The sequence below is a fragment of the Engraulis encrasicolus genome, chromosome 8 (genome assembly GCF_034702125.1).
Source record: "Engraulis encrasicolus isolate BLACKSEA-1 chromosome 8, IST_EnEncr_1.0, whole genome shotgun sequence".
In the NCBI taxonomy this organism is placed as follows: Eukaryota; Metazoa; Chordata; class Actinopteri; order Clupeiformes; family Engraulidae; genus Engraulis; species Engraulis encrasicolus.
In genome coordinates, this window is record NC_085864.1 from 32209971 (window position 1) to 32234938 (window position 24968).

The 24968-nt window shown below is 43.8% G+C and overlaps 1 protein-coding gene across 1 annotated transcript in view; it reads left to right on the top strand.

Annotated features, from left to right (window-relative positions):
- The window catches only part of LOC134453638 (glutamate receptor 4), a 162245-nt gene that overhangs the window by 96626 nt on the left and 40651 nt on the right, over positions 1-24968 (top strand). Inside the window, exons 7-11 of the mRNA XM_063204424.1 lie at positions 3451-3618; positions 4000-4104; positions 4424-4531; positions 14659-14865; positions 18759-19132. Of these exons, the coding sequence (XP_063060494.1) occupies positions 3451-3618; positions 4000-4104; positions 4424-4531; positions 14659-14865; positions 18759-19132 (962 nt within the window). The remainder of the gene's footprint in view (positions 1-3450; positions 3619-3999; positions 4105-4423; positions 4532-14658; positions 14866-18758; positions 19133-24968) is intronic.

Sequence of the window (24968 nt, forward strand, 5' to 3'; positions counted from 1 at the left end):
TAGCACAAACGTTTGACATTGCGTTTGACATTGCAGTCTCCAATGTGCAGTTACAGTGAACACGGCCTCTGTATTCTTTGGCGCAGACCAGTCCCTCACACAGGCCCATCTGCCTTCCTATATTAGAATTGGCTCTGTCTACGTGTCTTTGTTAAAGATGGACCAATTCCCCCCCTCATCTCAATTGTTGACCACTATCAAAAGAAAAAAACAGCTTTGGCCCCTGAGGACTGTAGGCCCACTGGGGAAATGCCCTGTATGTCAGATTACCAGTCCTGCCCTGCTCACCACTGCAGCCCCAGGGGTCTTCAAACTAAACACCAAGCCCAGAGGCTACAGGGAAATCCCCAGGACTTGGCAGTGGTTTATCCTGCAATTGCTGCCCTGTGCAGTCTTAGGAGCGGAGGTCTTAAAGGTTGGCCTTTTAAGGCTTGGTGGTTGTCCATGGCCGGGTCAGGGCCGCTGATAACTTGAGCCGGGCCCAGGACAAAGTCCTTCAGGAGGCCACCCCACACAATATACATGGGCTCTCAATTTTTGTTTTACCCTGGCAATGCGCACAACTCAACCTCTGATTGCTGGAAACCTCTGTCGATCAAAACATTTGCTCACGTGGTTGCCTGCCAGTGTCTTGCCCCTCCTCACAACACCATGTTTATTAAAAAAACATGTATATATATATAGTATAATGCAATAACCCAATTCTGGGCCCAGAACATCTAACCCCTTTGCCCCCCATTGTCCACTCCCCTGCATGGCCTGACCATTAGCTGAGTCCGCTGGAAGGTTTGCTGGAGACAAAAAAAAAGATTTGCTGAACGTTTGTGTGATGCTTCGGCAGTGGACTTAAGACTTGGGTTGTGTATCAATTACTACTAAATCCCAGGTTCATGAGATGAAAACTTTAAAGGATCCCTTTATGTGGCCAATTGCAGACATTGATCCTGCCTCAAGAATCCTGTTGGGGCCGAATGGTAGACCTCTTGAAGGAAAGGGTTGCCATGACAGAATCCTGTCTAATGGGAAGCTAGTTCTCTTTCCCTGTCACGGTGCTTTAGTCACTTCGAATGTGACTGTCAGAGGAAGAGACAGCACCTTAGCCAATCAGGGCATGACATGCTGGTGGCACATCCAAGCTGTGGCCAATCAGACCGTGACAAGCTGATGCAACGGCCATACCTTAGCCAATCAGTGTGTGACAAGCTATGCAAGAGCCATGCTTCAGCCAATCGAAGTGTGACCGATGAGTAGGACCAGGGGACAGCCGTGCAGTGGGACGACAGAAGCGGTCTGTCGCAGAGGAGAAAAAAAAGCAGTTGCTGAAAGCCTCATTCTCAAACATCAAGGATCTTAATACACAGCATAATTGTGATATTGGGCGCCCCCCCAAAAAAACTTCACACAAGGTTTTGAGATGATGATGCACTCTGATGGAAAATAGATGGCTTTCTTGTGTAAAATTCTGTGAAAATGTTCTGAGAAATCTTCAAAGACATACAAAATATGTTAATGTACGTCCCCTTGTTGGTGTGCGAGTGTGCGTGCGTGTGTGTGTGCGTGTGTGTATGTGCGTGTGTGTATGTGCGCGTGTGGCTGGGAGAGCTAGCCCAGTGTTTTCCCTGTCATTTGGTTTCCATTCTAATCTCTTCAGCACCGTCACACGCATCACATCTTACCCGCTGGGTTCAGCCCTGACAGCTCTGGGGTATTTACCCCTACAGTCATATCTCTCCCTCCTTCTCTTTCTCTTTCTCTTTCTCCCCCCCCTCTCTCTCACTCTCTCGCTTTCTCTCTCTCCTCTCTCTCTCTGGCTATCGCTCTCTTTTTCTCTTCTCTCTCTCTTTCTCTTTCTCTTTCTCTTTCTCTTTCTCTCCCGCCCCCCCTCTCTCTCTCACTCTCTCGCTTTCTCTCTCTACTTCTCTCTGGCTATCGCTCTCTTTTTCTCTTCTCTCTCTCTCTCTCTCTCTCTCTCTCTCGCTCTCCTTTTCTCTTCTCTCTCTCTCTCTCTCTCTCTCTCTCTCTCTCTCTCTCTCTCTCTCTCTCTCACACACACACACACACACACACACACACACACACACACACACACACACACACACACACACACACACACACACACACACACACACACACACAACAATCCTTCTCTCTCTTTTTTCCCCATCTCTTTCCGTCTCTGTTTGCCACTGTCTGTTTCTTTTTCCACCGCATTCCACTTTCATTTTGTCAGTGGCTCATTCACTGTCACCCCCCCTACCCCCCTCTTCTCTCTCTTTCTATTTCCCCTCCTCTTCTCCGCATCTCTCTTCATGTCCTCACTGTCTGACTTAGTCGAGCTAAGTGCCGTTCATTATTCTTTCACTCCCTCGTCTCTCACACGTGTTCTTGCTTTCCCCCTTTCTCCCATGCTCTCTCTTTCTCCCTCTCCCCCATCTTTCTCTGTCTCTTCCTCTCTTTCTCTCTCTCCCCTCTTTCTCTGTCTCTTCCTCTCTTTCTCTCTCTCCCCTTTTTCTCTGTCTCTTCCTCTCTTTCTCTCTCTCCCCTCTTTCTCTGTCTCTTCCTCTCTCTCTCCCCCCTCTTTCTCTGTCTCTTCCTTTCTCTCTCCCCTCATTCTTGGTCTCTTCCTTTCACTTTCGCTCTTCGTCTCTTCCTAACTCTTTCTCTATCTACCACACACTCACACTCCCAGCAACAACGACAATAATGACTCCCTTCCCGCTTCTATGATGCCCTCCCCCCCCTGCCTGTTCCCCTCTACTTTGCTGCGTTAATAACACAGAGGTCTTTAACAGTTCCCATCGATCCGGAGTCAGATTCTGTTGCCCAGTGCATATATTAGCTGTAAACACAAGCTCCTGCATATTATACATTCATTAAGTGGGAACCCAAGCCCAAGCGTGCCTGTGTGTGTGTGTGTGTGTGTGTGTGTGTGTGTGTGCGTGTGTGTGTGCGTGTGTGTGTGTGTGTGTGTGTGTGTGTGTGTGTGTGTGTGTGTGTGTGTGTGTGTGTGTGTGTGTGTGTGTGCGTGCGTGCGTGCGTGTGTGTGTGTGTGTGTGTGTGTGTGTGTGTGTGTGTGTGTGTGTACCACTGCACCACTGCAGTGCCCTGACATTTACCCGCACTTACTACTGATGATAGAGAATCATTGACATTATCGTGGTATGATGATGTTCAATTAGGGGAGGCCATGGGTGCCCCATTTGAACACCTGGTGGTATAATGGCTCAGAGCGCTGCGTATTGTACCAACACTGATCCCTGGACGTCTAAAAAAAAACATTTCAGATGAGTCGCATTGATTATTGTTATTTAACAGGACTGCTTAACTGGCTTTTTAAAAAAAATAAAATCAATCCATGACGATTGACACTATTGGTCTTTGCTCATTGATCCCCATGAGCACTATATCAGTATGCATCGTAATATAGTCGTGCCCTTTGACCTTCCACAGTACACCTCCTCGCTGACCTACGATGGCGTGCTGGTGATGGCCGAAGCGTTCCGGAACCTCCGCCGTCAGAAGATTGACATCTCCCGACGAGGGAACGCCGGCGACTGCCTGGCCAATCCAGCGGCCCCCTGGAACCAGGGGATTGACATGGAGCGCACCCTCAAACAGGTTAGCCACAGACTTAAACAATGGTGCTTATTATTAACTGAATAGTAATGAAAACACTGTTAATATTATCATATACGTAATGCTGTATATCAAGTCAAGAAAATGAAAAGAATTATGTAGTATTTGTTGGCTACATTATCTTTAAGTAGCCTATGATACATGCTAGCATGTGTTATTCATAAACGCACATGTGCTTGCACATATACGACTGAAGTAGATGGATGAATCCACAACATTGTTGTAACACATTACATAATGTATAACTGCGTCAATTTACTCTGTGTCCTTCAGTAATGCGTTTACACAGCTGCAATAACTGGCTGTTCGTCCATTTTATAGCTGTCTCATGAGTTGTCACCTCCTTATTTCATGTGTATTCAGGTGCGCATCCAGGGCCTGACAGGCAATATTCAGTTCGACCACTATGGCCGCAGAGTCAACTACACTATGGACGTGTTTGAACTGAAGAGCAACGGACCACGCAAGGTAAGATTTACCCTGTTTGTTGTCCTACAGTATACAGTGTAAAGCCAAGATGCTGTGTGAATATTTAATTGGATCAGATTTTACATTTTGCTGAAAATTCACTTGATCTTCAAAATGTCTCTACTGTGTACGGTGGACCTTGGCATGATGTCATACCATGCTATGCTTCATTATTTCCCTTTAAGAGTATATCATGGCATTATTATACCAGTGAGTTTATATGCTGTATATGAAACTGTAAATAACTTTATAGTTGGGAGATTGTGCTATTCGAATACATTTTGACTGGATTCGACACATGTGCTCATTCCACTTGCAGATTGGCTACTGGAATGACAACGACAAGCTGGTGCTGGTGCAGAACGAGCAGTTGGGCAACGACAGCTCCAGCATGGAGAATCGCACCGTCATCGTGACCACCATCATGGTAACGTATCTCCTCAGGTTCCTCTCTTTCTCTCTGCCTCTTTTCATTTCTCTATAGCTATCTCTCTCTCTCTCTCTCTCTCTCTCTCTCTCTCTCTCTCTCTCTCTCTCTCTCTCTCTCTCTCTCTCTGTCTCTCTCTCTCCCTCTCTTTCTGTCTCTCTCTCTCTCTCTCCACCAATTCTTCTCTGTATTTCTCTCATTCTGAATCTGTACTCTAACCATACAATGTGTCCTTCGTAATGACTCCCATTTGTGGATGAGGTCCCACAACACATACCTTTTGTTCTTAATGTGGATGAGTACGGTAGACAAGCAAAGCCAATGGTCCAGAGCGTAAGCAGGGCGGGGGGGATTGCAAGGTGCAGGTGGTGGTTATGGTGGTTGGTGTAGTGGTGAAGGAAGATATTGATTGCCGGGAGGAAAGGGAACGGGGGAATCAATCAGCTAACCCACAAGTGTAATGGCAGCGACGCAATCTAAAAAACATACCCGCAGCAGACATTTATGTGTCTGTGTGAGCCACAGGAAATGAGCGGGGCCCCTTTTCATGAGCTATATTATCAGTGGTAATGGAACCTATAACTGTTGGTGGTGGTGTTGTGTTGTTTGTGCCATAAACCTTTGCAGGGCTAAAAAAAAAAAAACACAAGTCCTGTGGGGATATTTCGTAAGAAAAAAAAATCGGGCGTGTGTTTTTGTTTTGTTATTTTCTTTCATCACGAGTGCCCTCGATGCAAATGTCGGCCGAATCCTGTGTTCATCTGTGCTCCTGTTTCTTGTTTGTTCTAGTTCTATGTCGCCGTTCCAGTTCTTGTTGCTGTTTGTTGTTGTTGTTGTTGTTGTTGTTGTTGTTGTTGTTTTGTTCTTGTTCCACACACACAAAAAACAGTGCTGTCCTCACTGTCATGTTGAATTGAAGACTTTGCCCCCTCCCCTCCCCTTCCTCCCTTCCCTCTCTCTCTCCCCCTGAATGAACTGTGCGCTACGAACGACAAAAAAAGGCCATGGAGAATTATACCTCAACCACCTCCTCCTCCTCTCTCCAGCCGCTGGTGAAGAAACCCTTGTTAAGACACTGAGGCGTGCTGAAGGACAGGACAGAGGGAGAGACTCACTGACAGACAGGCACACAGACACAAGACAAAGGCTTGGGAAACTTAAAACAAAAACAAAAAGAAACAACTGCCTAAAGACTCTTTAGGGACACTCGTATCGAAAGCCTCCTTCTTTCCATGAAGGCAAAGCCCACAAAGAACTGAGACCTTTTTTGCACTACTGTGGGTTTTTTGTTTGTTTGTTTGATGTTTTCTGTTTGTTCAAAAAGACTAACGCAATGTTGACATTTGATTTGAGAGAACGAAAGTTTTGTGTGTGTGTGTGCGTGTGCGTGTGCGTGTGCGTGTGCGTGTGCGTGTGCGTGTGCGTGTGCGTGTGCGTGTGTGTGTGTGTGTGTGTGTGTGTGTGTGTGTGTGTGTGTGTGTGTGTGCATGTCTGTGTGTGTGCATGTCTGTGTGTGTGTGTGTGTGTAACATAGATTGTAAATTCCATCATCCAAGCTCTTATCCTCGACTTGTGCTTGTGGCCTCCCGCTTTGCTGACTCCCCACCTTTATGGAGAAAACAGTTTAAACTTCAATCCTCAATGACGTGTTGTGACATCATCACAGGGCCACAAGCACAAGGGAGGATAGGAGTTTGGATAATGGAATTGACCTGCCAGGTAGAGAGAACATGCATGTTAGTGTGGATGTTTTAGCAACACACATGTCCCTGTTTTTTCTTGTGTTAGTTTCCCCCCCTGTTTAACCCTACGTATATCTTGAACCTTATGTCTTTGTGCGTCTCAACAACAGAAACTAAGTTGGGGGGGTGTTCCAAGAACATGGTTAGTGTGATAAACCTGACTGAGTTAACTTAACAGCATATCGTAAACCTACTAATAATAGGTTGCCTGCATACAGTACGTATGTCCTTTGGTTTAGAAAATGATAGAAATTATTTACAATGACCTGTTGGTTAACCTGCTTTGCCACTGAACCACCATCTTGGAATATTCCAAAGCCAAGCAAATGGTTTTTAAGCTCTGCTTCCAGATAACATAATGCGTAATATTTCTTAGAAGTCATTGGTCTGACATATCACCTTTTGCAGTCTGTGCAGTAGTATAAACCTTTGCTTTGATCGAGGACATATACTGTACAGTGGGACGATTAAGCATTTCACTGGTTCTTTTTAGGAGTCTTGAATGTATTGTATAGTAACTACTTTTAAGCATAGAACGATTAGAGAATGTACAAAATGTAAATATAGTCATATGCTTTCCACTGCCGGTTTTCTTGGTAGGCCTACAGCTCGGCAAAGCGCGACTCGAAAAACAACAGAGCTCAATCGTAAAGCAAAAAGTCGAGGCCGAGTTGCACTGTGTCGAGCTGTATAGGCCTACCAGAAAAACGGCAGTGGAAAAGAGGCAATAGTGGTTTAGCAGCATTATCAGTGGTTTTTTTTTTTACATGTTGGGGCGCCATTCACTTATTTTGCCAAAGAAACAGATCCTCCCACCATTTCTTCTTATGTAAGACGCATTTGATTTGAGTCTGTAATTTGGGGTGATGCTGACATTTTATTTTATTTTATCATGCAGCTGAATCAATGGTGTTGAGTGGTGTCAACAGCACTTTCTGATGTAGAGAATCAATTATTGATCCCACACATTTAAGTAGATATTAGAGTTAGCCAAGAGAAAGTCCAATTGTACACTTCATAGAAGTATTGATTGGCTGACTTGGTCTTATTAGGTTGTTTTAATAGGAACACAAAAATGCACTTGTTAGCTGTTTTTTTAATTTAAGCTATTCCCTCCATTCCCTGTGAATTCCTCTCTTGTTCTCCTTTTCACCCATTCGTCCTCTCGCCCTATCCTAACACACTCTCACTCTGTTTCTCCGATTCGCTTTCTCTCCATCTTCTACTCACCGGTCCATGTGTAAAAGTAAAGGGGACAGAGAAAAGAGCTTGAGTGAGTTCACTGCCAGCCCATGCGGCGAGCCATGCAACAGTTATGGTTTATCAGGGCTGCCTGGGCCATTGATATCTTACGGGACACCGCCTCCCAGCCACCCAGGGACATCTCCAGTGGAGCTCCAGTAACCAGACAGACAGACACGCGATTAGACGTAGATCTCTCATGACCACTCATCTGACCCTCTTCTTCCCATTAAGGAGGAGGGCGAGGAAGAAGAAGCCCCTCAAGCATAACTTACTCACACACACACACGCAGATGTACGCACGCACACACACATACACACACACGAAGACATACACCATACTCGCACGCACACACACACACACATTCAGACACACACACACACACACATACTCGCACACACACACACACACACACACACACACACACACACACACACACACACACACACGCACACACACACACACGCACAAACACGCACACACGCACGCACATACGCACACACACACGCACACACGCACATACACACACGCGCACACACACACACACACACACACACTCACACACATGCAAAGCCTCTGTCGCCCAGCCTCACGCACACATGCCCGTACCAAACGAGCCATTGATAGGATCTTGCGTCTTCGCTGAAGCCTTCGCTAAGGCCGAGGGGTTTGGAGCGTCGATAATGAACGTGGCGGTCCGTGTACACATGACACCGGGAGCGAGGCAGACTTGGGCCTGTAACGGTCGAATGATGTAATTAGCATTAGAATGGCTGGGGCTGGGGCTGGGGATGGGGCTGGGGCTGGGGCTGGGGCTGGGGCTGGGGCTGGGGCTGGGGCTGGAGCTGCGGCTTGAGCTGGGGCTGGACAGGGACAAAAAATCAGGCCGGGCCAAGACCGGTTCGCCCGGCATTGAAAGAGGTATTGAAGTCTCTGACAATGGGTTTGGTCATTTATCACAAGCTATTTTGACTACAACAGGCAAAATAAATATTTACATCTGCCTCGGACAGGTCAGCTGTAGTGGCATGAGGACTGGTACCACTAAATTGAGGGGAGGACCAGGCCAAAATCATCAGTCCACCGGGCAAATGCCCTGTATGCCTTGTCTTATGGCCAATCCAGCTATGGGGCTGGGGCTGGAACTGGGGATGCGCCATCATGTGTCAGCGCATGTTAGCGCCATGTGAGCAGCAACTCAGGGGGACACGCCGGTGTTTATTCCGCACCGCCATGCGTATATAAGGGTCCCTGGCGGCCCGCATGCCCAAACCCTGCCAGGCGAGCCCTTGCACCCCCCTATTACTCCAAGATGGGCCACCATGGTGGGCTGGGCAGATTGCATTGCAGGCGACACACTATGCTATAATCACCATGTCCTCCTCTACATTCGTCACAACAGGCCTGGTAGGGGTTGGGAAACTGACAGTTTTTTCTGGCCCCAGCCCCCAGGACAAAGTCTTAAGGGGGCCCTCTATCCAATACATACCGTACATCGTAATGGGGACCCAATTCTAAGAGCCCCTATATCTCACAGGGCCCGGGACAACAAACCCCTTTGTCCCCGCCTGTCAGCGCAGGCCTGGGGTGTAGCAACCAGTTTTCATTAACAGGTGAACATAAAGTATACATAGGATCTTGTCATAATGTGGCACGATTATTGATGCCAAGTAATAAAGCTGCCATGCTTTATATCCTTGATGTGTTTAATAAAGCAGTTAAGCCGTCTCCCAGTTAATGAGTATCACATAGGTAATAGGGAAGGGAGTGATAGATGGCAATCCTGCAGACTATAAAATAAATGTCTTTTAAAAAATGATCGTTTCTGATTTCTAAATCAACAAAATGGGTAATATTATCTGCCATCAATCTCCTGCAGGTGAACTGTGGGCTATATACTCCTTAACACTAGAACTACCAGGATTTTTCTGCCTACCTAGAAGTACCAGAGAGGGGTCATTTGACCCGGCGACTTTTACCTAATACACTAATCACTCATTTTGTTATGGTAATGAGGCTGTTAGGGGCCGTGTGTGGGGTGAGGGGTGAGGGGGTCACACCTTACAGTGCTAACAGCCAAGACAAACAGGGACAGACAGCTTCTTCCCAAGGGCTGTCAGCCTCCAAAATCACCACAGGTAAATAGCAAGGTTTGGCGGACAGTGTGTTAGTGTTTCTCCATTGGTTTGGCTCATTTCTTGAAACTGAGATGTCATTCTCAAAACATGGACAAATCCCAAAACTAATTTGCAGTTCCTCACAACAGAATGGCATTTATCATTGCTTTCATCAAATTTCAAATGCTTTTGTACATGTCTCAATCATTTAGTACATCCTTGCAAATGGCTATAGTATCCTACAGTTAACACAATCAGCTTACATTTAGTAGAATTTTCAAATGAATGTACCTTGCTGATCTATCCCAATTGGTTGATTCTCAGTGTAATGGTTGTCCTGAAAACATGTCAGCATATTTTCTTCACACAAGTCATCAATGAATGTGTGAATGTCCCATGTGATCATGACGAATCATATGACTGCAACCAGATAATGGTTGAATTAGTTTTTCTCGAGTGGTTTGGCTAATTTCTTGAAATTGAGATGACATTCCTATAACCATTGGGTCATTTGGCCAAACATTCTTACACTTCTGCACAACAGTTCAGATAACTAGCAAAATGTCATATACCTCCCAAAACACCTCATTCTTGCATCAGCACTAAACCGTCTCACATATAAATAGTCAGTACCATCAAAATGGCATAGATCCTTCTCAATTGCTTTGGCTCATTTGCATTCATTTAGTCCTTCTGTCAAAATAAACTGGATGGTTCAGCATAACTACATGGATCCTCATCACTCGCTCATATCACCCCAAAAACAGTTTACCCATGTGTCAAAACTAAATTTCTTCCCCACATATATCATCAGTACCCCCAAAATACATTGTCCCTTTGCCATTGTGTAAGCACTCCAGTCAAAATGGTTAGGTGTTTTATCTACGTTCAGCTAACAGATTTCGACTATGTATAAACATGAAAAAGTGAGTGAAACCATTGAAGTTTGACAACACAGATAATTTACCAAGGACATTTATCAGTAACTTTCTTTACTGTAAATTCATATACAGACAGTAATGCCCATATATCACAGGTTTCTCATGGGTGTGGCTCATTTCTCAAAACAGAGATAACATTCTCAAAATAACATGGACAAATGCCAAAGCAACTAGCAATTGTTCAAAACAGAATGTCGTTTGAAAAAATGTCATGAAATTAGCCAAATAACAGAGGAAACTGTAGTATACACGGTTGTAAAAATATTTTCTACTAACTAGTAAAGTTACAATACCATCTGACCTGTTGAACACTGTCATGAATTTACTATATAATGAAATTCTTAAAATATGATGTCCTTGACTGTTTTGGGAATTGCGTGGACCACTTTGCATATGATGACTTACACAATGAAATAATGCTGACGTGTTTTGGAGAGGGCAACCATTAGACTGAGAATTGTTTAATTCGTTTAGATAAGCAAGGTCAATTTATTTGGAAAATGTGCTGAATGTATGCTGAATGTGTCAACTGAAAGGCATTTGTACATATCCATCTGCAGAAATGTAGTAAACATTTGAGACATGTACAAAGCATTTGATATCTGATGAAAGCAATGAAAAATGCCATTCTGTTTTGGGAAATTGCAAGTTGGTTTGGGGATTTTTCCGTGTTGTTTTGAGAATGTTATCTCAGTTTCAAGAAACCAATCGAGAAAAACTGTAACGTGTGAATCTCCCATGCCATGTGACCATAACGACTCATGTGAATGCAACCTGGCAATTGTTAGATGGATAAATACCAGTGCATGTGGACTACTGCTTCATTTCCCTCAAAAATTTTGTGGTGAAAGAAGCTGCTCTCCAAGGAACGAAGATGCAGAGATACAGCACTCAACAGGCATTGGAAATGATCCACACACGCACACACACACACACACACACACTCTGTGTCTCAAGTGACAGCTGTGAGCTGCTAACAGCCACATTTCCACAACAAAAGGAGTGTCCGCAGGGGGTCCAAAGGGTCAAATGACCCTCTTGTGGGGCTTTTAGGTAAAAAGGTCAATTGACCCCTCCGTGGTAGTTCTAGTGTTAAATGAAAGATTTCATTAATGATGAATCATTCTGTTGAGACGTTTGAATTTGATCCCGTGTGAAAAACATGCCACGCTTCTTTGGCAAGTGGAAAACATTAAGGCGCATACCCCGTGCTTTGTTGTCAGGCCCGCTGTTGCTAAAGCTCATTACCCCCATCTAGGGATGCCGACAGGGGGGGACAAAAGGGACAGTTGTCCCGGGCCCAAGGAAAGATGGGGCCTAAAATTCGTTCCTCATTACATTGCATCTATCGGGCATGGGGTCCTTTCTGATGACTTTGTCCTGGGCCCAGCAAAAGCTGTCAGCGACCCTGTCTAGCATTTGGACATTTTGGGAATATTCACTGGGGCAACACGCAGAGTTAGACATGACTTTGTATTACACTGTCGCTAGGGAGAGAATCGTGTTTATTGCAGAGTGGCCCGTGTTTGTATGCCTCTTGCTCATTAGATACCAAGTACCACACCCGTCCAATTTTCATCTTTTCTCGAGTTGCTTTCATGTTTGATTGATGCGGAACCTTGTGCCTCAACAAAGACGCCACCTGCTCTCCCAGCCGTTCCCCTGTGCCAGTGTTTGGGTGTGCTTGTCGCCTTCCAGAGTTGTGCTCAGTCAGTGTGCCGGGTGGAAAACTGCATTTGGAAAACATACAGCTCTCTGTCTTCACAAGGCTGTCTAAGGATGGGAGAGAGAGAGAGAGAGAGAGAGAGAGAGAGAGAGAGAGAGAGAGAGAGAGAGAGAGAGAGAGAGAAAGAGAGAGAAAGAGAGAAAGTGAGGGATACAGAGATACAGAGAGATACAGAGAGACAAAAAGGAAACACAAAGAGAAAGAGACAAAGACAAGAGGCGGGAGAAATGGACAGAACAAGGGAGACATGGAGAGAGAGAGAGAGAGAGAGAGAGAGAGAGAGACAGAGAGAGAGAGCTGTGGTTTTCAGAAAACAAACAAAAACTGCTGGCTCCTTTGGCATCGCCTAGTCAGCATAGTTTCTCTCTTAGCTTTGACTTCAGTGCTAAAACCTGCCTTCCTTATGCCACGTGAATAAATACATTTAAGGGTTTTAGGTGTATGTGCAACAAAAAAGGAAAATAAGGAGAAGTACATTTCAGCATTCTCTTACATAAACTCACTACTCATGACATCATCATTCTTCCCTCATTACATATCCATAATTGCTGTGGTATTAGCTCTGTCAATGCAATGTCAAGAGTAGCACAATACTGTCTGTAATAGCCTTGTGTTGTCATAGACTGCATTGCAAACAAGCAATAGAGGTTCTTACTTTCTCGAACATACTACAGTAGTATCTGAACAATAGTGAATCAGTTTAAATTAGATTCATGTTAACCATCATCATGTGACTTCAAAGATTCATGCTATCCGTATTGGAGTTAGAGCTTTTCAACAAGTCTGAGTTATGTTTTTATGTCTGAAACCATCTGTGCTTATGTGAAATACAACATGTGAATAATGTAAATAGGTGTGTTTGCTGTTGTGAGAAATAAATGTTATTCATTGCAGTTCTTTTTGTATAGTATGATTTATGTAACATTTGTGGATTTGTGGACTCACGGAAGACCATGTTTTATGCTTTCAGAGGAAATGTAATGTGCATTCAAACGGATTTGAATGTAGTGCAGCATGCAGTGTTATCTTTGTATGACCATGCTGCCTTTTACTTGTGATGTTTGACACTGGCATATTCAGTACAGCTATTTTTGTTTATACTACTATACTTGTCTGTAACAGAAAGAGCTAATTCTGACACACACACACACACACACACACACACACACACACACACACACACACACACACACACACACTGTTAAATTGACTGCAGTGTTCATGTCTTGTTGAAACACATTTTGTATGGTTAAACGTGAAAAATGTTGTGTATTTTTTATCTCTCAACAACACTGTGAGTCAGTGCATGAGTATGTCTATTATATCCAAGCCCCTCAACGTATTTAAATTCCACTTCTTTATCTCGTCGCTATACTTTGTTAAGCCTGTTTAATTGGACTTGGGAAACTTTCGACTCCAGGTACTGTAATACCCAGGGGTCCGTTCGATTTGGATTTAAAGAGCCAATCAATCCCAGACGCCAATCATGGCGAAAAAGTGCTGACGCGGCCCCACTTTGCTCGCTGTCCGTGTTCAAAATGCATTTAAATTGTGTTTGGCTGCTTGAAAACAAGGGCATTAAAGCTTAATGCCTGACCACTGAAGCATGGAGCACTGATCCATGTGCTGGTGGTGGTGGAGAAGCACTGCTGCTGGCTGCTGCTGAGGGGTTTTATAGAAAGTAGAATGAACTAAGAAAAAAAAAGAAAACAAGAATTCTCCAATTACTGAGAAACTTAGCTGAGCAGCAGTAGCCTATTCCAATACAAGGGAACATGAAAAACCAATAAGAGATTCGAGTGTGTGTATGAGATTGCATTCATATGTAACTTTAAAATTTCCCCCTGGGGATTAATAAAGTTACTCTACTCTACTGTACTCTAAAAATAATAATAATCATAATCTCAACATTCCCTATCAATCCCCTATTCACTCACTCGGGGTTGTGTTGGAGTTTGGGGTTGAGTGAGTGCTTGACTGTTCTGATGTGGATTTGATGTTGTTGTGATGTGGAGTGGCCGGTTTGACTGTTCCTCCCCACCCCATCTCTCTGTCCCTGTCTCTCTCTTTCTTTCTGTCTTTCTCTCTGTCTTTCTCTGTCTCTCTCTGTCTTTCTCTCTCTCTGTCTTTCTCTCTCTGTCTCCCTCTGTCTTTCTCTCTCTGTCTCTCTCTGTCTTTCTCTATCTCTGTCTTTCTCTCTCTCTCTCTCTGTCTTTCTCTCTCTGTCTTTCTCTCTCTCTCTCTCTCTCTCTCTCTCTCTCTCTCTCTCTCTCTCTCTCTCTCTCTCTCTCTCTCTCTCTCTCTCTCTCCATCTCTCTCTGTCTCCCCCTGTGCCTTCCCATGGTGCTGTGCATGCAGGAGGGGCCGTATGTGATGCTGAAGAAGAACCATGAGCTGTACGACGGCAACGACCGCTTCGAGGGCTACTGCGTGGACCTGGCCTATGAGATTGCCAAGCACATTGGCTTCAAGTACAAGATCTCCATCGTCCCAGACGGCAAGTACGGAGCCAGGGACCCGGAGACGAAGATCTGGAACGGAATGGTTGGGGAGCTTGTGTATGGGGTAAGGAGCCAAAGTGTCAAACAAACTTTAATGTTAAATGCTATTCACTTATATTTCAAATTGCTCATGCAATTGTTCAATAATACACAAGGTATTGGATGTTGAATGTTTCTGAAAGACACATGGCTTTGCTTTAATAAAGTATGCACAACAGTAAGGACACGAAGCAACCAATGCAGGAAGCTTAATAGGAAAAGGCAAGTTCCTCAAAATGCTGTATCTGGTAGGACAGATTTGAGTTTCATAGACATCTGTAAAGGTGGACAAAACAAAGTAAAAGTACTGCCTTAAAAAAACTCTAGGCCTATTCCATTTGCCTGTGAACATTTACATTACACAGAGGATTAAACTTATTAGCTCATCTACGTGGGTAAGAAATATGCTAATTAGGATAAATTGCTTGTGGGATTGAGCTAAAACAAAATGTGTAGCGTAACAACTTCCACCATGTCTACTTCTAGCCTCTGTTTTAACCCTATCCAGACCGGGCTTTTTTGGCATTCCTGGGACCGGGGGGGGGCTCTTTTCACAACTTAGGAACCGAATGACGTATGACCACCAAACTTGGAAGGGATGATCTTCAGCCAAAGATCTATGAATGGCATCAGTTTGGTGTCATTATTGGATATTATGATGTCATTATGATGTCATTTCCTGATTTTATTGTCCAAAATGTCACCTTAATGTATTTTCCATTTAACTTGGGTAATGCACATCAATTTTGGTTATAATGTGCATCAGACCACTTCAAATGTTCACAAGGGTGTCTGAAGCTCATGGAAATGTAAAAAAATATGAAAAGTGATGATGATGAGGCTTAGATTAGTGATTTTTGGTCAGGCGTACCTGTCAGAAAACCGTTGCCATGGCAACAACACAAATGATAAACCTAATCTTTTGGTATCACATTGTAGCCAACTTCATTCTAGGAAAAGTCACAAAGTTTCCTAGTCATAGCTTTAGTCATTCAGGAGTTATACGACATCAAAGTTGGTGCGGGCACTTTTAGCCCCCACCACCCTATGGATAGGGTTAAAGGTGCAGAATGTAGAATAGAATGGATACTGCGATTATGCTGCTCATTGAAACTGGGTTGCCTATTGCCAAATTTGATCTTTTCATGAATGTTTACTAAGTAATAAACTAATATTTACTAATATGGCCAAAGTACAGACATTTTTGCAGCTAAAAATGTCTATTTCTGGACATTCAAAATGGCAGACCATGGAGAAGACACCCCTTTTCATGTATGAAAAGTGCAATGTTCCTATAGTCATAATGAATACTTAGAATTTGATGGGGGTGGTAAGTATTCATGAAAAAGGTAACATTAGAGAATGGGTAGCATGAATTCTGGAGATACAAAAAATTAAAAATCTTACACAGTACACCTTTAAATCACATGATCTAATATGATAAGAAGCACGTCATTTCAGAAGAGGTTGTCATTTGACAGCCAAGGACTTGTAGTGCACTTTGGACACAATGAAGAAGGGCAGATGAAAAACTGCAAGGATTTGCATAAAGAAAGCAAACGGCTGCGGCATTCACAATGACAGCAGCAGATGTTAGATGAGGTGAGCCTTGTTCTCTCGGCTCTTTAACTCAGGAGCGTAAAGTGGTTTTGTTATGCTCGGTTATATTAAGTGTGAGAAATATCAGACTAATAATCCCTGCAGTTTAACAAGGCCATAAAAACTCTCAGAGATCTAGAGCGCTTTATGCTAAGACTAACTTAAATTTGTACATCGAGGCTAACATTAAAGACAATTGTCCCTTTTAAGCCTTTACTTTTCAGAGTGGAAAAAGAGTTACTGCACACACGGGTTGTACTTTGCACATTACATGCGCTGGGTAGTTTGAAGGAGACTCTCATTCAGCTGAGTGCTTTGAATTGCCAACCGTTCCCGATAAATTGCCGCTCCAAATAGATCGAGAAGTGCCCCAGCCGCGTCGGTCGAGTGTTAAGCATGTCGCAGGGAGGACATCTTACAAGACGGTCTTGCACACATACAGTGTCAGTGGATGATAGTCACAGATCAATCTCCTTCCTGCCTGCCTGCCAGCCATTTGCTTCCCTCAGCAGAGTCTCAATTAAGCTGTTTGATTCCATTTGGAGTCAAGGTTACTCTGGGGGAGAGAGTCCACTGTGCAAAAGAAATGTTTGACTTCTTTTACCACTGAGAAATGCTCTTTCAAAATGTCTGCTTAGCAAGCTGACGTCGTCTTAAAACACTTTTCTTTTTTTTCTGCTGGCTGTATGTTTCATAAAAAAATACTTAATGGAGTATGAAATTTGTCATGCTCTACAGTATGTCATGTTCCAATGATAAAATGGAGGCTGCTACAAATTTGCATGAGTGGAAAACAAGAACTATACCGTGTATACACACAGAGAAACATTATGCCATGGCGGCTGTCACAGGCACCGATTCTGAATGGGCGAATTAACCTTCCTGGCAAACGTTGGATCTTTGATATTTCTTATCATGCAAAGTCATGTTTCAGGCAGTTCCAGGAAACGAGGGATAATTCCTACCCCCCACCACCAGCACCCCAAACCTCCCCCCACCCCACCCCATCTCTCCTCCTCCTCCTCCTGCTCGCTTTCTTGTAGATCTTGGGCGTCTCAAAAGTGATTTATATTCCAGCGGGTTTGGCCCCCATGACTTTGAATCGCTTCAATTCACATGGGTTTTCTATTTTCAGCCGCAATGAGGGGAGCCGCCGCTTAACCGACTAAATCAAATTATTCCATTATTTATTCGATTTTGTTTTTATGCTGTCAACTTGGAATCTCATTCTTTAACGCCTCCCGTCACAGGAAAAATATATGTGGGTCTGACAAGTCAGGATTAATGTCAGAAAGGTGCACATTAATAATTGCTCGCATGAGACAGTGTCACTCACAGAGGGATTTTCATTTTTTTTATACAGGATTTATTCAGTTGCATAAAAAACTGCATCTTTTAAAGAGCACTTGCGAGTCAAAAAAAGACATCAATGTTAATGTTTTGTGAAGATTAATAATTAACACATCATTAACTTGTCATGTGCAAGACAATGGTGTACAAACATTGCACATAGTGCATAGCCACATTGTTCATTCATCAAAACTGTACATAACAGAAATGTTCTGTAATACATTTCATACCTTTGGCCTACATTACATTCATGTGATGTACCTTACATTACATTAATGCATTGATTGAAACATTAAATTCATACACTGTAATCTTCATCTCCTTAAATCTGCGTAAATAAAGCATCACCATATGCATACTGGTATCTTAACCCTATCCAGACTGGGGGGGGCTAAACGTGCCCGCACCAACTTTGATGTAGTATAATTCCTTAACGACTTAAGCTATGACTACGAAACTTGGTGACTTTTCCTAACATTTAGTTGGCTACAGTTTAGTACCAAAAGATTATGTTTATCCTTTTTGCCGTTGCCATGGCAACGGTTTTCTGACAGGTATGTCTGACCGAAAATCACTGATCTAAGTCTCATTATTGTTCCTTTTTCATATTTTTTTGTTATTTCCATTAGCATCAGACAGCTTCGTGAGCATTAAAGTGGTCTGAAGCATATAATCATTAAAATTTAAGTGCATTACCTAAATTTGATGGAAAATACATTATGGCGAGATTTTAGGTATTATAAACAGATGATGTCATAATGACGTCATAATACCAGATAATGACACAAAAATGATGTCATTCATAGATGTCCATATGTAGATCATCTCCCCAAAGTTTGGTGGTCATACCGTATTCCGTTCATGAGTTATGAGGGGGGGGGTCAAAAGAGCCCCCCCCCCAGGCCCAGGAATGCCAAAAAAGCCCAGTCTGAATAGGGTTAACACCCCCATTGTTCCTTCTCCCTCCAGAGAGCCGAGATTGCTGTGGCCCCTCTGACCATCACACTCGTCCGTGAAGAGGTGATCGACTTCTCCAAGCCCTTCATGAGTCTGGGTATCTCCATCATGATCAAGAAGCCTCAGAAGTCCAAGCCGGGTGTCTTCTCCTTCCTGGACCCGCTGGCCTACGAGATCTGGATGTGCATCGTGTTCGCCTACATCGGCGTGAGTGTGGTGCTGTTCCTGGTCAGTCGTTTCAGCCCGTACGAGTGGCACACGGAAGAGCCGGAGGAAGGGACGGACGGCCAGCCCACCGACCAGCCGCCCAACGAGTTTGGAATCTTCAACAGCCTCTGGTTCTCCCTGGGAGCCTTCATGCAGCAGGGGTGTGACATTTCGCCCAGGTGAGTCGGGGATCAGTAGTGGTGGTGGGAGTTGGGGGCTGGGGGAGCCTGATCTCGAAAAATTGCGTCTCATTTCTCACGCAAGCCAACATCCAAGATTGCGTACATATTCCGATGCATTCCCTGCTGTCTAGAGCACATAGGAAGCTTCTGATTGGTCTAGCTGTGCCCTTCCCAAAACCATCCCTAAACCTAACCTGTCAGTAATGCAATGTTTCATAGTTTTACAACTGTGCCCTTCCCAAAACCATCCCTAAACCTAACCTGTCAGTAAGGCCACGTTTCTGAGTTTTAAATTTGTGCCCTGACCAAAACTTTCCCTAAACCTAACCTGTCACGGAGACCTGCATGACCACTGCGCATGTGTGTAAAGAGAATGCGTCGTAAATGCGACGCAATTTCAGTTTTGGTTTGCGTGATAAATGAGACGCAATTCGTTCGAAATCATGTAGGCTGGGGGTGGTGTTAACGCTTTTCGTGGCATTTCACATGTTCCCATTGTGTGGCAGCATATACTGTTTAGCTGCTATGATACAGATACAGATACAGTAATGTGTGTATAAGGCTTTCATGTGGAAAATGTTTCTGTTTTGTGGGGATTGCATTACATGACAAATACGAAGTGTTTTTACAAGTAGTAGAATGAAGATTGGAACTTGCTTAGAAAATGAAAAGGTAAAATGTACAAGGTAAATTTACATTGTCCCTGTTTGCATTATTGAAAGTAAAGAGCTCATTTGAGAAAAAAAGGCTGAATCATATCTGTAGTGTACACTTTGTAATCCAATCCCCAAATCAGGTAGTAGCATGGAGTAAGGTCCTGCTTCGCTCTGTTGACATATGTGTTTGTATTTGTATGTGTGTGCCCCATTACCTGTGTGTAAGAGAACTTGATAAACCCTCTGAGACTTCATGGATAGAGATTATTGGGCTGGATGAGGCTTCAACAGAAGGTTCTGGACATTGCCATCTTCACCATCTTAAACGTATTTATTCCATTAATGACATTGCAAATTCATTGCAGATAACATTCCCCCCCTTTTATGGCCAAGAAAACTACTGTACAGTATCACCACTCAATTTTAACAAGGCTCTAATTATGTATCTCTGCAGTGGGAATCGAAAGGTTTTAACAAAGGATTGCATGGGAAGTTGTTCGCTCCTGCATCCAGTCTCCAAAGGACATGTGAACTATGTATATGGCAACTTCAGAACCTTCATTGTTTGGTCCAGAAAATTCTTGCTTGGTGTGCCTTGGGAAAGCTTTGGTGTGTTTCTGCTACATCTTGCAATTTTTACGGTCAGAGACGTTTTGGACGGTATAAAATTTTCACATGTCAAGCAGGAAAGGGGAAAAAAAGAGGTAGAAAACTCACTTAATTTCTAGAATATTTATGAGAATACGGACTTTTATTATTGATAACCTCAGAATGCAGTTGAGTGAAAAATTCATGCTAAGTCCTGGGATTTGTTAGAGGCTTGAATACCAGAAATTAAAAGTGCCAAGGGAAGAGAAAAAAACGTGTGAGAGGGAAAAGGGGGCATAAAAGGAAACAATTCTACTGCCTGCATGGACTTGCCAGCAAGAGCGCTGAGGGAGAGCAAAAAATCCCAACATGGTCAAGGACATGTGCATGATTCAGCTTAACAAAGAGAGCAAAAGCCATCCGAGGGGGATTATGCATTCTCTTACCCTGCTGCCGGGTTGCCAATCAGTGTGCGGATCCGCAGTGGCTGCAACAGCAGCACAAGAGGCAGCAATGGCGGCAGCAGCATACTGAGAGCTCATGAAATGTTCATTCTCCCCAGGGGGCGAAAAGCGGAACGACCCCGCTCTTTCTCTCTCTATTCTTCTTCTCCTTCTTTCTCTGTGAATCTAGCTCTTTCTATTGGTCTCTCTCTCTCTCTCTGTCTCTGTGTATGTGTCTCTCTTTTCCTCAATCTATCTGTTTCCCGTCTTCTTCTCCTCTCTCTCTCTCTCTCTCTCTCTCTCTCTCTCTCTCTGCCCCCTTCGTCTCCTTCAGCCAGATGTGACAGTCGTAATCCCGTACTGGGTGATAGGGGCGGCAGTCCGTGGTTATGAGGTTGTCACTGTGACTCCCTAAAGATCCTCTGTTCTTCTCTGGTTAGCATCCTAGAGATGCCCGTTGGGGCCTCCTTACATACCTGCATTCAGTCCTCCTCGGAGTGTAAATTGGCTAATGCCCCCTAACCGTCACTGAAAAATCAGACACACCTTTAACAGTGTGACTGTAGATGTGAACCATTTGACCAAACCAGATACGGTCTTCCAGGGTGTACTGGGTGGGTATGTTATATTGTAATTGTAAGCAAACGAGAAAAAGCACATGTTACCAACACGTGCAATACATTTAAATTGCGAAAGGGAAATACCCATGCTATCCATATCCATAATCATAGCCATGCTATGACTTTATTAGATAGTTTAATCTGGTGTAGTATTCTCTTGTCATTCTGTATATTGTTGAGCATATTGCATTTATGTAGGTTAATGAATAGACTCTTTAAAGCAGGGGTCCCCAAACTTTTTTCTCTGGGGGCCACATTATCGTTCCTGACTGTGATCAGGGGCCGGGATCAATCATGTGGGCTTTATACTAGGCCACTGCCTGTTATAACCATAATTTCTAGCACAAAATAGTTCATCATTACAAGTGATTTACAAAAGAATTGAGTACTTCACATGTTTTTCAATACGAAATACCACAGGTATTCCTTTTAAATTCTAATACCCATGTAAAAATACCAAGAAAAGGTTAGAAAATTATGGTGATTGACAGTGATACAATATAAATTTTAGGCCTGTTTATATTACAGTGAGATGAGAAACTATCAAGACAAGATAGGATTGCTTCTTTGGGGCAGTTGAAATGGTGAGGTTCAGAGAGGTGAAGGGCCGGTCAAAGGGGCATGGCGGGCCGCATCCGGCCCCCGGGCCTTAGTTTGGGGACCCCTGCTTTAAAGTATGTGCAAATGTTTTACTGGTGTTAGCTTTGTACTGCTATGCTACTGTGCATTGTGTATCTCACTGTTGCCCTAATAATGCCTCAACTCTAATAGGCAGTAAAGTAATTGGCTGACTAACATATTGAGACGATGTGAAAACAGTGTCTGCTTGCACCTTGTCTGGTATCTCATGTCATCGTGTTGGCTCTGTGTGCGCTCCTCGATAGACTAGCATGGCTGCTAATCACGTTAAAGTCCCCCCCATGATCTAATTCATATAATTAAGTCTGTCGTTTGTCATGGTCGCGACACTGTCAGATGGGACTGATTTATCTCCTCAACAAGCTTATCCGTGGATCTCATCTGATTGGAAGATATACAGTATAGGCTGATAGAATATGAGCCTGAGATTTTGTTGAGCCGTACGTCTGCTTTCTACCTAAGAACATCGCATCTCATAACGCTACACATTCAGAGTATATGCAGAAGCCCATGCATGTGAGTGTAACACTGCTGCTAAGTTTGTCAAATGCTGACTCACTGTTAGACAAGGAACACATACAGTAAAATTATATTTATATTAGGACACTATGCATGATAGTAGAGTTGCTGTTAAGTTTGCTAACTGTTAACTCAACCGTCTGATAGAGGAGGGACTGTGTCTTTGCAGCCGTCTACCCCCGGTCCCTGATTCCCCTGCCCTCGTCCTGATAAACCCTCGCCACAGTCTCCAGGAAGACTGGCTGAAGCCCAGTAAGTGGAGGAGATACGCAGGTACATAGAGCAAAATAATAGTGCCTATGTCATACTATGGCGCCCCCTGTGGGGCAGCTATAGTGGAGCTATGATTTTGATTATTATTAGTTGATGAGTACATTACTGTAGTTGCGTGTTTTAAGTTTTCGTTTTGTTTTCCAGGTAGTCCATTCTGTTGATTTTGGTGTTTGGCAGATATTTCTGTTATTCCATGCCATAAAAGTAATAATGAAAAAGTTTGGTAACATAAGTTTCATTTTAAGGTTTTGTTTGACTTTGCGCCAGTCATGCCATCAAATTACTGTAAGCATCAGTGGCATTTATACTTTTTATGTCCTGGTAGAATTGAGTCCCTGAATGCCTCCATTTGCCAAAGCTTTCTGTGAGTGACATTTGAAATGTCCCCACAATACTTCAGTGTGTCCTTGGATATGTCTGTGTGCGTATGTGTGCGTATGTGTGCTTGTGTGCGTGCGTGCGTGCGTGCGTGTGCACGTGCGTGCGTGCGCGCGTGTGTGTGTGTGTCTGGAGGAATGACAAAGAGACAGAGAGAGAGAGAGAGCGAAAAAGCAAGAGCAACTTTCTTTATTTGTGTGGGATGGGAGCGTTGAGCGTTACATCAGACTCGAACAGAACAGAAGCAAAGAAAAATAATTAATAGCTCACCCTGTATTCTCCTCGGACTCGCTATCTCAACATCCGGCTTTGTTTTTTGGCTTTTATTACCACGTCTCCCCCATGGCTCTCCTAATGACGTGCGTAAGGGCTAATTTATTTCTCCCGGTACTAAGCCGATGCTGCCCCCTGCGTGTCCCTGTGTGCTTTATGATCATAGGCAGAGGAACTGTAAACACCCATCTGTCTGGGCCCATAATCACTCACTCATCTGGCCCGCTCTGGGACCAGGGGGAGGACACAACATGGCACAGTACAGCACAGCTGAGCAGCAACATCAGAGGATGGGCAAGAGCATGGGTACAGTGTGCTGCTCTGTCGAGATGGGTTGCTTTGTCAAGATGACCTACCAATTATAGGCAGGGCTTTATGTAGAAGTAAAAGTAAACGACAAGCAAAAATGATCATTACTGTAGGTGGGGCGGGGGTGGCAGGCTGAGGTGGTAGAGGAGCCTGTTCAGCCGCCACTAGAAGGTTGCAGATTTAATCCTCACTTTGCCAGACCCCAACGATGTGTCGTTCAGCAAAACACGTAACCCCAAAATTCCTCCTGGTGGCAGGTAGGTACCCTGTCTGGCAGTCACTGTCACCGGTGTTCGAATGTGAGTCATGCAATCTAAAGTGCTTTGAGTGCTCAAAGGAGTGGAAAGGCGTTATATAAGTGCAGTCCATTTACCACATTTACTATTAGGTATACTACAGTACTACAATACCTGGTGCAACGACTAGGGTGGATTCAGGTAAATTGGACCACTTTTTTGCATATAAGTTAATGGGAAAAAAGTGGCCCAATTTACCTGAATTCACCCTATGTAATATCATGTACTTGTGTCGTACTTACAGTACGTCATGGATTTACATCTACTTTTACTTTATCACCTCTGGTTGAGAGTTTGCATCACCACCATGTCTACAGGAATTTCTAAATATACTCAGAAACGGGACACTGAAGCAGTGGTAAACAAAGATGTGGAGGTTCATTGCAGGAAAAACTCTTTCTGCCATGTTGCATAATCTATTTTTTTTGTATAAAGGACCTTTTTTAAAGGTGCATGCTTGTGCTTTTAATGTTCTACTTGTAAGCATCTAGCCTGCCTATTTTGGACACCAGATGGAAATTAGCCATTGTGCTATAATTTGCCACATTTACATGTATGTATGTTCATTAATGTGCAATATCCTGAAAGAAAAAGATCCAGCAACTGTCAGACATATCCAAAAATGAGTACTTGAGAAATGGTGTTTTCCCAACACAGTGCTAAAGTATATGGACGCCATGCCAAGCATTTTTCTCACTTCAATCCCAGCGAAAGTGCGGTGCACTTAGATCTACAGCCTTGCTGGCTGCGAGAGGTCCTTGACTTTTGAGCAAATGCGACTGAAAAAATGGACAAACTTCCATGAATGTTCCATCGAGACAAGTGACTACGGTGGTGGG